Source organism: Panulirus ornatus, chromosome 56 (assembly GCF_036320965.1).
Source record: "Panulirus ornatus isolate Po-2019 chromosome 56, ASM3632096v1, whole genome shotgun sequence".
In the NCBI taxonomy this organism is placed as follows: Eukaryota; Metazoa; Arthropoda; class Malacostraca; order Decapoda; family Palinuridae; genus Panulirus; species Panulirus ornatus.
This window is the reverse complement of record NC_092279.1, coordinates 26,954,827-26,968,100: the sequence shown is the minus strand read 5'-3', so window position 1 is coordinate 26,968,100 and position 13,274 is coordinate 26,954,827. Positions and strand designations below refer to the sequence as shown.

Here is a 13,274-nt window from a genome sequence, read left to right as displayed (position 1 = left end):
TCCCTAGCAACTAATACCTTTTTCTTCAGGTTATTTGTAAAATATATCAGTTATGGCTTACATCTACAAATACTTGCCTGGCACTGTTTGCATTCCTATTGATATATAGATTGCATCAGATTCACTAGACATATACAATATTACTATGTGACATCATGCAGCTGATCAAAGTAACATTGGCATATCTCAGCTATAACATTAAAATCTATGATAAATCTATAAATCTAGTAGTAGTAGTAGGAGAGAGAGAGAGAGAGAGAGAGAGAGAGAGAGAGAGAGACTTCCTACCTATCTACAAATGCCTATGATGAGATTGAGCCACAAATAGGAGGTAAATAGAAAAAAAAAAAAAGAAAGGACAATTAAGTTCATTCAGAAAAAGTTGTAAATGGAAACAGAATCATATGCACAATATAACTTGCATGGCATCATAGTGAAAATTGAAGTGAATTGGGCAAAAGAGAGTGAATAAGGGAAATATCAACTGCTCCATGAAGTTATGTGGCACTCTCACAGGTTCTGATGATTTCTACAAGTGTTTCACCTACTTTTACTCAGGTCACATATTCCTTTATGGCCTACCCAACTTTGAGTTATCTAAAAGTACATTTTAGAATAAAAAACATCATCTCATATATGTTCAGTTGGGAATCAATCTACTGTACAAGGCAAAAGCATGAATTTCAGTAGTAGTTTTAGGAAAAGAGGGAACGACATGGGTGGAGAAAAGGTGAAAGTGACTGAGCTTGAAAAAGAGGCTTATGTCCACAGAGTCAGAGAGAGAATGAAAGAAGAATGGCTGGTTAGAGCAAACAAAATGAGAGCAGGCAAGGAGTGGAAGGCATTTAGGGAAAAAATGCTTTTGTGTACAGGTAAAGTATGTGGTATGCAGAGGGTGGGATGTTTGTATTTGTGAAAGGACAGTGTGTGGTGGGATCTTAGGAATATCAAATTGCTAGTGAGAGAGAAAAGAAAGGTGTATGTGCAGAACCTACAGGGAAGAAGTGCTAGTGATTGGGAGGTGCACAAGAGAGAGACTGGAGGTCAAGAGGAAGGTGCCAGGCCTAAAAAAAAAGGGCAAATGAGAGATGGAGAAAAAGGATCAGCAAATTTCAGAGAAAATGTTTTGGAAAACAATGAATAGTGTGAAGAGAACAAGAGAACAAATGGGAAAAGCAGTGAAGGGAGCTGATGGAGAAGTAATAGGACAAAAGAGGTGAAGAGACTGAGAATTTTGAAAGACTGTTAAATGTATTAGATGATAGAGTTGAGGATGTAGGGTGTTTGGGATAGTGTGCAAAGTGAGAGAGTTATGGTGAATGGTTTGGTGAAAAAGAGAGTAAGTGGTGAGAGTCTTGCTGAAGATGAAATGTGGCTGGAATAGATGGGATTGCAGTTGAATATTTCATAAAAGGGTTTTTCAATGATTCCTGAGAACTGGCACAATCCCTGCATATTGCCAATGCATTAAAGTAAAGGGGACAAAACTGAATGCTTGCATTACAGAGGTATTAGTCTATTGAGTATACTTGTTGTCGTATGAAAGAGTGGTAAACGAAAGGGTGGTGGCTAGGAGGTAAGCTAGTTGCTGTTCACAAACAAAACAGGTCTGGTGGTAAGCTTGAAAGAAACAGTAGAAGCTGGTGTTTGAGTTTGGGGTAAAATGTGAATGGAGGGAGTGAAGTTAAAGTGAATAAAAGAGCTTTCAGCTAATGAGGTTTAGCAGTGAAGCAAGGAAAGTTGGTTTGAGAATGAGTTTCAATGGGGAGAATCAATGGAGAAAAAGGAGTGCTTCTGAAATCTGGGAGTGAACATGGTTGAAGATGGAACTCTACAAGCTGAGGTGAATCACAAGGTGAGAGAATGGGCAAATGTCCTTGGGGGATTGAGGAGTGTGTGGAAGTTACTATGGGTGAGGGTTAAGGTGGGTATGTTTGGTGGTATGATATTCTCAGCGGAGTTGTATGGGTGCTAGTCGTTAGTCCTAAATACAAAAGAATGGAAGGAGGATATATTGGAAATGAAATGCCTGAGGACAATATGTGGTTGGAAGAGGGTTGATCTGATCTTATAAGGAATAACTGTGAGAGAGATGTGAAGCAGTAAGCAAAGCATGAACAAGAGAGATGACCAGGCCCTGCTGAAACAGTTTGGGCAGATGGAGAAGATAAGCAAACAGAGACTGAATGAGAGAAAAAACGAAGAGAGCAAGGAAAAGAGGAAGACTGAGGAGATGAAACAATAGATTGAAAGATGCCTTGAATTATCAAAGCCTTTACATTCAGGATGGAGAGGCATGTATGGGATGATGCAACCGGAGCATTGTGGTTTACAGGGTATGATAACCTGTCAGTCAGTGAGATGGAACAGGGTGTATGAAGCTGTCATGGGAAAACATGGAAAAGTGAATGGGGCTTCTCTTTAAATAGGGACTATGACAGCCAGAAAGTGGGTGTGAGCAAATTATGCCATTTTTTGTGTTCCTGGCGATGCCTCACTAATACAAGAAACTGCAGGTTAAAAAAAAGTTCTTTCAATGACAAATATAATAGCACCAGCAGGTCAAACAGAATTTTCCCAACAATATTTCCTTTCCTTGTGCCACTTTATTACCAAGTATATGGACATTTTTTTTAGAAAGTTTCATGACTTAAATTTTTGCTGAGACAGGCCAGAGATGAAAAGCCAGGATGCCTCTTGTTGGAGTTTGGATAAGGCTGAGTGGTTTGGATGTATTAACTCAACACTTTCACTGTACCCTACGACAGCAACAGGTAAGAGTTCTCCAATGACTCCCATTGGGAGTCATCATAATGGGTACTTGTGCAAATCTAAGTTTTTGTAAAAACTTTTTTTCTACCAAAGTCAATAAATCCTGGGATATCTAATAACAGAGCTTAAAAGAAAGGTAAAGGTGTTACTGGACTCCACCAACTAGACATTACACAGCAAGTGAAAAGTCATCTATGGTGAGTCTTCATCATTGGGGGTGCAAACTCGTCTAAAAACTTATCATTCTAAGGGAGCCTACATTTCCCTGCTTATGGAAACAGTTCATCTTGGGCTGCAGGAAACTTTAGAAAGGTCCTGTGTAACATCACGACTCTTTCACAAAAAAGAGTCCTGGAGTAATAATAAACATATTAAAGAAAGCAAACAATATTGGCAGGTGTATTATTAACTGTTGCACTGGCGCCCATATGTTGGCAAAATAACCACTGCAACAGTTTATCATTTCAGAAGTACATATGCCAAGTAAATTATGTTTAGGATACAGTTATTAACCCTGATATCCTCCCATACCCATTAAAAACATGATGTAATGATTTAAATGAAACTACAGATATAACCCCTTAAAGGAAAAACATTTGTAACATTACTTTCTCTTATAACCAGCTAAACGAATATCTCCCTCCATATAAAATTTTTGACACTCTCTTCAATAACATATCACTCTATACTTAGCATTTCCCGAATATTTTAAAGACTAACAAAGAGAATAAGGGGGAAGCCAGAGTTGAATAGATAATTAGAAAATGGAATTCCTCGTATAGTTGAAGAAAAAAAACTACCGTAAGTTTATTATTGTGAAGCGAGCGCACATCTGAGCCAACCTGTTTGGAAACATATGTAGCGCAAAAAAATGCTAGCGAATACTCTGCTGAAATATATATGCATATATTGCTACCTATTATCTGTACCAAAATCTAAATACGAAAAACGTAGTATTAATCCAGCTTCATTATTGTTATTTCATCACTTTTATTACATGTACCATTCCTGGAACTCATAGTCAGGCATGATGTTATTGCTATAATGTATCAAATTGCACTGCATTTTATGACATTGTACTATTGTGTTGTACTGTACATGATTTCAATGTAAAGTCAATTATGATGTTTATCTTAGATAGTTCTTGAACAATAGTCAATGCTTGAATAAAAGATATCAAAAGTAGGTCGGACTGAAAAGTTAAATGCATATCATATCAATTCATCTCAGTTTACTTTCAGTAGTTAAGCGATTTATAATGATTGAGTTTATTCGGTAATTTAAGAATTTCAGGACGCCGATGATAGCACATTAGTATGCATATGTATGTCTGTTTTTTATGTGGTGCTAACAAAAAAATTATCAAGTAACGATCAATACCTAATACTTACCGATCCAATTCAAAAGAATTGATAGGTACGATCATTAACACTTCTCCCGCATATGCCAGCACTGTTTGCTTATGTACCTCTCGTTTTCACAAACACTCCCATAGTTTCGTTTACTCTCGCCCTTTGCCATTCTTCACTTGGTTTCATCGCCCTCTTCTCACCCATATTGTTTCATTTTTTTTCCGAAAACTTTTACAAATCATCACCCTCGCCTCCACCAGGTAATGATCAGACATCCCTTCTGCCCCTCTAAACATATTCATATCCAAATGTCTTTGTTTTGCACGTCTATCAATTAGAATGTAATCCATATAATGCCCGCTTCCCATTTCTTCTACTCCCATTCGTATACTTGTGTCTGCCCTCTTTTTAAATCGGGTATTCCCAACCAACAGCCCCTATTCTGCACCTAACTCCACAAACTGTTCACCATTTCCATTTATATTACTGAAAACCCCATGTCCTCTAATTACGTCCTCAACTACTGCATTACGCACCTTTGCATTCAAATGACCCATTACTTATACCCGGTCTCTTGCATCAAAACTGCTGACACAGGCACTCAGCTGCTCCAAAAACACTTGTCTTTCTTCCTCTGGCCAGGTGCATAAACACTTGTCTACTAATCACCCATCTCTCGCCATCCACTTTTTATTTTTACTTCCATCAGTCTGGGACTCTCTCTCTCTCTCTCTCTCTCTCTCTCTCTCTCTCTCTCTCTCTCTCTCTCTCTCTCTCTCTCTCTCTCTCTCTCTCTCTCTCTCTCTCTCTCTCTCTCTCTAAGCTGGATGTGTTAGCAAACAAAGGTTATTAAGCTAGAATTCCTAACACATCAAAATTACAATATTTTTCAAAATAGTGGTTTTCACAAAGTAATCTTTTATCTTTTCCCCCCAAAAAGGTGCATGTTGCCGTATGATGACGTTGTTGAAAAAAAAAAAAGTCCAGGGAAACTTTAAATCAACAACAACAACAAATAATCGTATCTACTAAAAGCCAACACAGTATCAGTACCACTTCTGAACTATTTACGTAAAAGTTAAAATACGTCCAGATTTCTCTCCAGAAACACATGCAATTTGTATCGGCTTTGATTCACTTGCGATTGCCTGGTCATTAAGTTATAATGGAGTTATTATGAAATCGTAGGGTAGGATGCACGTTATGCCAGAATATCATCACAATATATATGCTTCACACTCCTTCCACAACTCAAAATGGTTTTGATCAATTTAGTACGGTAGATATTCTACCAGTAGATTACAGGAATATAATTGTTGAAATGGTAGTACGGTACCTAGTGTAGGTTTAGATAAGAGTTCGTTAAGTACATAAAATTAATTTTATGGAATAATCTTCCGCTCTGATCAGTCAAATCGTTTTATGTAATGTTATGTGCTAAAGATCTTTAAATGTTTAATTAATCTATAATTCTCTTACTTTGGTGCTAACGCCTTGTGCTTAGTTCTTTGATATGAGTTTTTAGTCATTATGAAATCATTTTTGTCCTGTAATTAATCTAGTTGACCTTATCTACTCTTCATGTTTATTCACTGCCTCGTATTACCAATCATTTTGAAGGTATGATGAAAAAAACATGTAAATAAGAGTACTTATATACATTATGTGATATCATTGGTAGCACATCTAATATATATTAGCCAAATGCATCCAAACCCTTATGCGAGGCATAAAAGGTCATTATATACTTGATATGTATCATTTCATCAATTTTCAAATACATATATATGCAAAATCATCTACTTTTTTCTATATGCAAAATCATCTACTAATTTTCTTTAAATGCTCTGCACAATGTGGATCCGATATCTGTACTCATGTTCAACATATACTTATGTTAATCGGTTGTAAGATATTTCGAGTAAATTGCATTAGCATAACAGTTGTCTTGACCACATTGATTTGTATTTAGAAACCAGAGCAAGTCATTCATTTAGAAAAATGTCAATTAGTTTCCTGGTATTAGCCATTAAATACAACTTTAATGTAAGAGATCCTGTAAAAAAAATTACTAGCGAAAGTCGTCTATTTTTACATCAACGGCTTGCACCCATACTAGGTGTTTGTGATATAGCAAATCAAAAGAGATATACATGACAAACACACATAGAAAATAAGGACGTAAAAATCAGTAAACGCTTTATATACATAAACATATAATCATCCTGGATAAGGGTAAATGTACGTAACACATCGGCAAAGCTTGTCCAGCTGCCAGGAATAACAATTTTTAAAAATGATTTTATTCTCTAGATAACATTAGTAAAGCAATGATATTATTTATAAGTATTATTTTTATTGAGAGTCATATGTTAAAAGTGAGGTGTCCGAGTATAAATGCCGATATTCGCAGTGATACCAGCTTCGCGAGAAATTTGCTAAATCTAGCATATAACTGCAACTTTAGCTGTTATCTTAATCGTATTGCAGTGTCCCAGGACAAGAAAAAAAAAAAAACTAAGGGAGAGGAGAAAGTAATGCACTCAATTTACATCAAAATGAATACCTTACCCCTCATTCTTCTCTCTTCCAAAGTGTTTAAATATAAAGCCTCTAGTCTCTTCTCCCTGTAACTTATCCCTCTTGCTTCTGGTTACCATCTTTGTTGTCCTCCCCTTTTTCCTTTTTTTTTTTCGCCTACTAAATAATTCCCCATCCAAATATATGAGAGCTGGTCTGATATCTATCAGCAACAGTTTGTTTCCTTAGATGTTCTCTTAATATGGGACATGACGGCTGTTTGGGGACAGTGTCAACTCCATAGTCCTCGTACAGAGAATCCTGAAGCTTATTTCTTAGGTTATTTTTTACTTATCTAATCTCATCCTTACAACAAAGTGACTGATCCAACATCCGGAATAGATGCTTTGAAATGAAACATTAGTTCCTTTCTTTACTCTAGAGCATATCTGGGATACTTGTCTGAAGAAAAGATGCATAAATTCAAACCTAACAGACGAGACACAAAGAAATTTTGGTTTCAAACGTTGCTTATCTTTTACTGTTGAAACCTGCGGCAAGTAATAGACTGCCAGACGGCTTTGAAGAGTTAAGAAAAAGTAACTTTTGTGTCCTTGAGTGTTTGGGAATTGTAAAGGTACCAGTCGCAGATACTGATGAAGTGTTGGGGGTACAGTTCGAAACAGATTCGGTAAATTGAGTCCGGGGAAACTAATCAGTAGTCAAATGATATGAATTAAAATCAAGTGAAATTTTGGACTGAGGTAGGCAACTACAGAGACGCATCAGTATTAAGCACTTGCAATAGCTGTATGATAGCCATAAGTTTACTATCTCTTCCCTAGTCAATTGCTGAAGTTAACTCACATTCAGCAAACTCAGTGTTGTAAGCTTAGAGGCGGCTGAGTTTATTGTCTATCAGTACTATTCCTGTTGTTAGATGTGGGCTAAACATAATATGGAAGGGCTTTTATTGACTGGAAACATCTAAAAGTATTATACAACTGATAGGGACAATGGTCATAGAAATTTTAGCAGGACCCTAACTAAGCAAGCTCTTCGATATCATCATTGCTAGCAGCAACAAACGACGAAGATAGTATTATTTTTTCGTTAGAAGATTAAGTAGTGAATAACAAAATGTTTACAGCTAAGTAACAGTTATGTTGTACTGTATTTCATGAAAAATGTCAAATCTAGCGGAATTGGAAGGTCCTTATTTTTACTAGTCACGGCAACAGTGGGAGGAGGTCTGGCTCACAGTATGTTTTCATAATACGAGGTAAACATTGCAGGCAGTGAACGTGTCTCACTCCGGATAGGGGAACAAACTTGAAGGCAATGTTTGCTGCAGCAGTAAGGGGAGCAGTGCGGCCCTGCAGGAGTCTGCTGGTAACTTTTGCCATCGTCTTTACTAATCATATAAGGCGAAATGATGTTAATCTATTGTTTCTGATTGTAGTAATATCACATGAAAGACACCCAGCCATGCTACTAGTATATATGCTCTTGACTTGTTACTGCATTTGTTTATCATACTTGACGAAATGAGACATTAAAACTTTTTTTTTTGTAGTGAGTATCTTGAAAGACATCCAGCCATGCTACTAGTATATATGCTCTTGACTTGTTACTGCATTTGTTTATCATACTTGACGAAATGAGACATTAAAACTTTTTTTTTTGTAGTGAGTATCTTGAAAGACATCCAGCCATGCTACTGGTGTGTATGGCACAGCAGGTTCTGTAGTCCGTTGTGTGGAAACAAATCACATGGATTGCAAATTACCTAAAACTGACTTCTGTACCGACACAAACCTACTGGAAGTAACCCAGACCAATCATTACTCCACCGATTAGTTAGGCATGATTAAGTTAAGGTGATATGGTATATGAACGGTAGGAAGTAGTTAGTAGACAGCCACAGATCAAGGAGGTATATTTCAAATACTATCCTCTTTGTTATCGCGAGGGTTATTGATAGGTGCGTAGTAAGCCAGCACTTCAGAGGTTGTCAAGTTGCACTCCTCTGATCCAAATAGCTATCTTTTCTTTCTGCCTCACCCTCTTGTGGACTATTGGCATTCTGTCCACAAACAAACTACCACTCCCTGTCGTACATAACACTTGATAGCACTTAACTCACACAGCTCATTCCTTTTGATTATACTTTCCTGCAGTGAACAGTGTGTGCTAATAATACCTTTTGGTAAAATGGTAGGAGCAATTCATAGTAGTAGGTATAAACATATGGCAGGAGCATTAGGTAGAAAGTAGTCAGCAGGTACATTAGGTTGGACCCTTTGTAAGCACTGCACCTCTGCCAGTGGCCTGCTAAGGATGAGGCACAGCAGGCTGAGAAGTGGCACTGGAGTTCACTAGTTAAGGAGACTCCATTGCCCTGGCCACCCCTTTGGGGGAGTTCCAGGTGGGAACAGGCCTCAGAGATAGAGAGAAAGGTCTTTCACATTATTCATCTGGTTTATGATGGTGCCATGTCTGGTATTTTGTGTCTGTGAACTGTGACCAAACTTAAGAGGCATATTTTTCTAGTTTTAACCTTTTATAGAATATGAATAGCTTGCTTAATATCTCCTTATCCACATCCTTGAAAGCTAGTCTGATATTTGCCTGAAGACATCATTGGGTAGAAGTAGTAGGGTGTAATGTTAGTTAGGAATATTAGGTAGAGACATTAGGTAGTTCTAAGTGGTTGGTAGGAACATTAGGTAGGAGCCTCTGAAAAAACTTTGCTAGAGTTGCCCTCTGCCAGTGGCTTTTTAAGGGTGAGGCACTAAAGGCCAAGAAGTTGCACTGGAGTTTGACAGTGATGGAGAGTCTCTTACCATGGCCATCCTCTTGAGGGAGTTTCACTGTGCCCCATGCTCATTACTCTACATTTTCATGGGTTGAATTTCATCGACCATGTATCGTGTAAACAGACTTTGGAGTCAATTTAGATTCCCTTGTAAGCTGATTCAGTTCTTGTTTTTCACTTCCCTCATAACTCTTGCATCATCAGCAAACATATTTAGGTAGGAGTCATTCACATAAATCATGAGAGCAATAACTGTCCCAAAATAGAGCCCTGGGGCACTCCACAGTGTTCCACCCATTTGGAAGGCTCCTCTGACATGTGTCTTTTGTTACCTTCCATGAAGATAAGCTATCAATGGGAAGAATCTCTCTCCAATTCCTGCTTGGTATTCCAGCTTAGTAATTATCCTCCCATCGGATACTGTGTCAGATACTTTCTGGCAGTCAAAATGTAAACAATTTATCCGGCCTTCCCTTTTTTCTATGACAAATCTTACCTTCTTAAAAAATCTAGGTTGCTTATGGCACATAACCTTTCTCTAAAACCATGTTGCTTCGCATATGGGTAATTCCTCCTTTGTAGAAAGCCAACCATTTGCTTTCTGGTTAACTTTTCTTGTATTTTTCAGACCACACTCATCGAGAAGACTGGTCTGTAGTTCAGTGCCTCTTCCCAGTTTCTCTTATATTTGGTATGACAATCGCGTTCCACTCCCATGGCGCTTTGCCTTTCCCCAGTGACATCTTGAAGAGTATTTCAAGAAGTTTGTCCAGTTTATCTGCACATATCTTTGGCACATATGGTGAAATTTATGAGGGTCAAAACCTTTTAGTGTTCTGTTCATGTCTTTTCTAGATATTTCAGTGTTTTTTAAAGCCTCCTCCCCATCTCATCCCTCTAGTGATGGGGCTTTTGTGTCTTTCACTGTGAAAACACTGTTGAACTCATTATTCCTCACATATTACATGATCCTCAATTATTTTTTTCTTGGAATCCCTTAATCTGATTAACTGTTCTTTAATTGACGATGAACTTTTGATGAATTTATTGAAAATTTCTGTGTTCCTCATCTCTTATACTGTTACACTCATTCCCTGCAAATCTTGAAGCCCTCTTGCTTTTTGACATCTTTGATAAAACCATTTTTCCTGCTTCCTTAATTTTCTTGTATTGATCTAATACAAGTATTTAGAATTAGGAAAGGCATTCATAATCTTGATCTATCAAGGTAATGAAGACTTGATTTGTCTCATTTTACTCCTAGTAATGGATACAAACTCGTGGGCAAATGCTTCATCTCAAATGAGGTGAAGTACTTTTTCTGCAACAAGATTGATAACTTATGAAATTATTTACCAATTAAAGTGGTTGAAAGCTGTAGTCAGTAGGTACATTAGGTTGGAATAGACTTGATAAATATTTTGTATGGTCTACATCTTACATTATTTCTATCTCCTTAATCATATTGACAGTTTGCAGGTTATTCGTTTTTAATTATCTGCATGTGATTAACTTTTACCATACTAATCTATGCTCCTGTTATCTTCCACTATCATGAACAGCCTCGAAAGAACCTTGTTGTCTGTTGCTGTTTTAATTCTTTGTATTGTTTTTATTTTTATCTGTATTTGAGGCTAGAGGTACATGTGTTACCACTCCTTCATTGTAAATTTCATAGAACCTTTCACCATAGTACCATGCTCCTGGCTACTACTTAAGTCCATTTCCCAATCTATGTTACAGTAGAAATTGTTAAGTTCTGTGTAGTTTCCACAACTATATCTCTTCAAGTATGTCACATCCCTGCTCGTTTAACTTCCTCATTTACCACATGATCAAACTTAAGCATTACATAATCACTTTTTGCAAATAGTGTGTCATATATGACATTTTCAATATACATGCTAATCCACTACTGTATGTATGTACATATGTATACATACAGTATACTGTACAATATTATTATTAGTGGTATTAATGCAATTTTGTATGTACTGTACATGGTATTTCAGTTAAAAAACTGTTTGAATATTGTTATGGCATATGTCGGTAGTGTACTACGCAGGTTTTGTGACTCTTTTTATGTGTGTGAAGTGTGCAAGTATTGCACCATCTGGAGAGGTTTTGGAGCAGAGATGTGCAGATAGTAGACATTTGCTAACATTATTTGGAGCCACATATTAGCCAAAGGTGTAGTTGTATTGCTTTATGATTCCCATATAGTTTGCTAATTCAGCAGACACATATTATATAAGCAATAGAAATGAGTTACATTGTTTGGAACGCAGTATACTAAAGATTTTAAATTATGGAATATTTCAACATAGAAGTGTCATGCTCTGTGTGCATGATTGTCTACCAGAATAGAATAACAAGGGCAAGAATTTGTATCATTAAGAACTTATATCCTCATTTGGACAATTCTTTTACAGCAGTCTCGCAGTCGAGTAGCTGTGGATATCACAAGATTGCGATCACACCTGCCATTAAATACAGTTGTTTTGTTTGTACCACAACAAGAGGTTTGTAGAATAATCTGTTCTCGTTAGTTTAGTTTCTTGTAGAAATTATATATTTTGATTATTTTCAGGATGCAAGTGTAGGGATCTATAGCAAGAAGTGAGGTACAATGGGCAGTAATAAAGTAGATGGGACTACAGCCAAAATGTTGAAGAATGGAAGAAAAAGTGTGATAGAGTAATTGCATTTGATATGCAATTTAACGTGGAAGCAGAAAGTTGTGCCTGAGGATTGGGTGAAAGCTATAATTGTTCCTTTATTTGAAGAAGGTGTTAAGGATGTATGTAGCAGTAACAGGGAATAAGTCTGTTAAGTATAACAGGAGAAGTGTATGCATGAGTGTTGATTAATAGAGTGATGGAAATAACTGAATGTAGAATTAGTGAGGAACAAGAAGGTTTTAAGAAAGGTAAAGGAATTGTGGGTCAGATGTTCACAGTGAAAATGACCATGGAAAAGTATTTAGCAAAATGTAAGAAGCTGTATGCAGCTTTTATGGACTTAGAGAAAGTGTATGTCAGAGTCGAATGGAATGGTTTATGGGATGTGTTAAGGATATATGGGGTAAGTGGGCAACTGTTGGATGGTGTTAAAGCCTTCTGTAGAGTAGCAAATGCATGTGTAAGAGTGGATGGAGGGTTGAGCAAAAGTTTCTGCATACATGTTTGGCAAGTCTGTGTGATATCACCATAGCTTTGTAGCAGAAGTGGAATGTTCAGGTGAGGTATGATGGCTATTGACAAGCCTGTTTGCAGATGATGTTTTACTTGCTGAGAGTGAAGGAGAGTTGCAGAAAGTTGTAGGTATGTTTTATGATGTGTGTAAGCACTTGAAATGAATGCAAGTAAAAGTCAAGTAATGGTGCTTAAAGGAAACAGAGTGAAAGTATATACTTTGCAAAACCCTATAGAGTGAACAAAGAAAGTGTATAAAGCTATGTTATAGATATGGGAGAAGAGAGTCTGAAAGAGGTGTCAGAATTTGTGTTTAGGAGCTATCTAGGATAAGTTTGTTGATCAGGAAGGACAGGTAAGAGAGAGAGCAGTACAGGGTAGAAAAGTCATTAGGTCTCATATTAGAATAATGAAGGTTAGAGGTGTAAGTATGGAAATGAATAAGGATTAAGGGACAGCATAGTCTTTCCGACCCTGACCTATACAGTCAAAACATGGACATTGCATGAGTCACAGAGGTCAAGAATCCAGGCTGTAGAAGTGAACTGTTTGAGAGGAGTATGTCATATGACTAAATAGAATGAAGAAAGAAATAAGGGGGTGTTTGAGATATTTTGT

At 37.1% G+C, this 13,274-nt stretch overlaps 2 protein-coding genes across 3 annotated transcripts in view; one reads left to right on the top strand and one right to left on the bottom strand.

Annotated features, from left to right (window-relative positions):
* LOC139766041 (regulator of microtubule dynamics protein 1-like) overlaps positions 1 to 3,579 on the bottom strand; it is an 83,145-nt gene extending 79,566 nt beyond the window's left edge. The window contains exon 1 of one of the 2 annotated variants that reach the window (XM_071694165.1): positions 3,493 to 3,579. The gene's annotated coding sequence lies outside the window, so the exon portion shown is untranslated. Of the gene's footprint in view, positions 1 to 3,380 lie in introns of both variants that reach the window. The other variant, XM_071694166.1, reaches the window with a different exon arrangement.
* Positions 3,580 to 7,897: 4,318 nt separating this feature from the next.
* Stoml2 (stomatin like 2) overlaps positions 7,898 to 13,274 on the top strand; it is a 77,502-nt gene continuing 72,125 nt past the window's right edge. The window contains exons 1-2 of the mRNA XM_071694163.1: positions 7,898 to 8,036; positions 11,895 to 11,984. Coding sequence (XP_071550264.1) covers positions 7,986 to 8,036; positions 11,895 to 11,984 — 141 coding nt within the window. The 5' untranslated portion in view covers positions 7,898 to 7,985. The remainder of the gene's footprint in view (positions 8,037 to 11,894; positions 11,985 to 13,274) is intronic.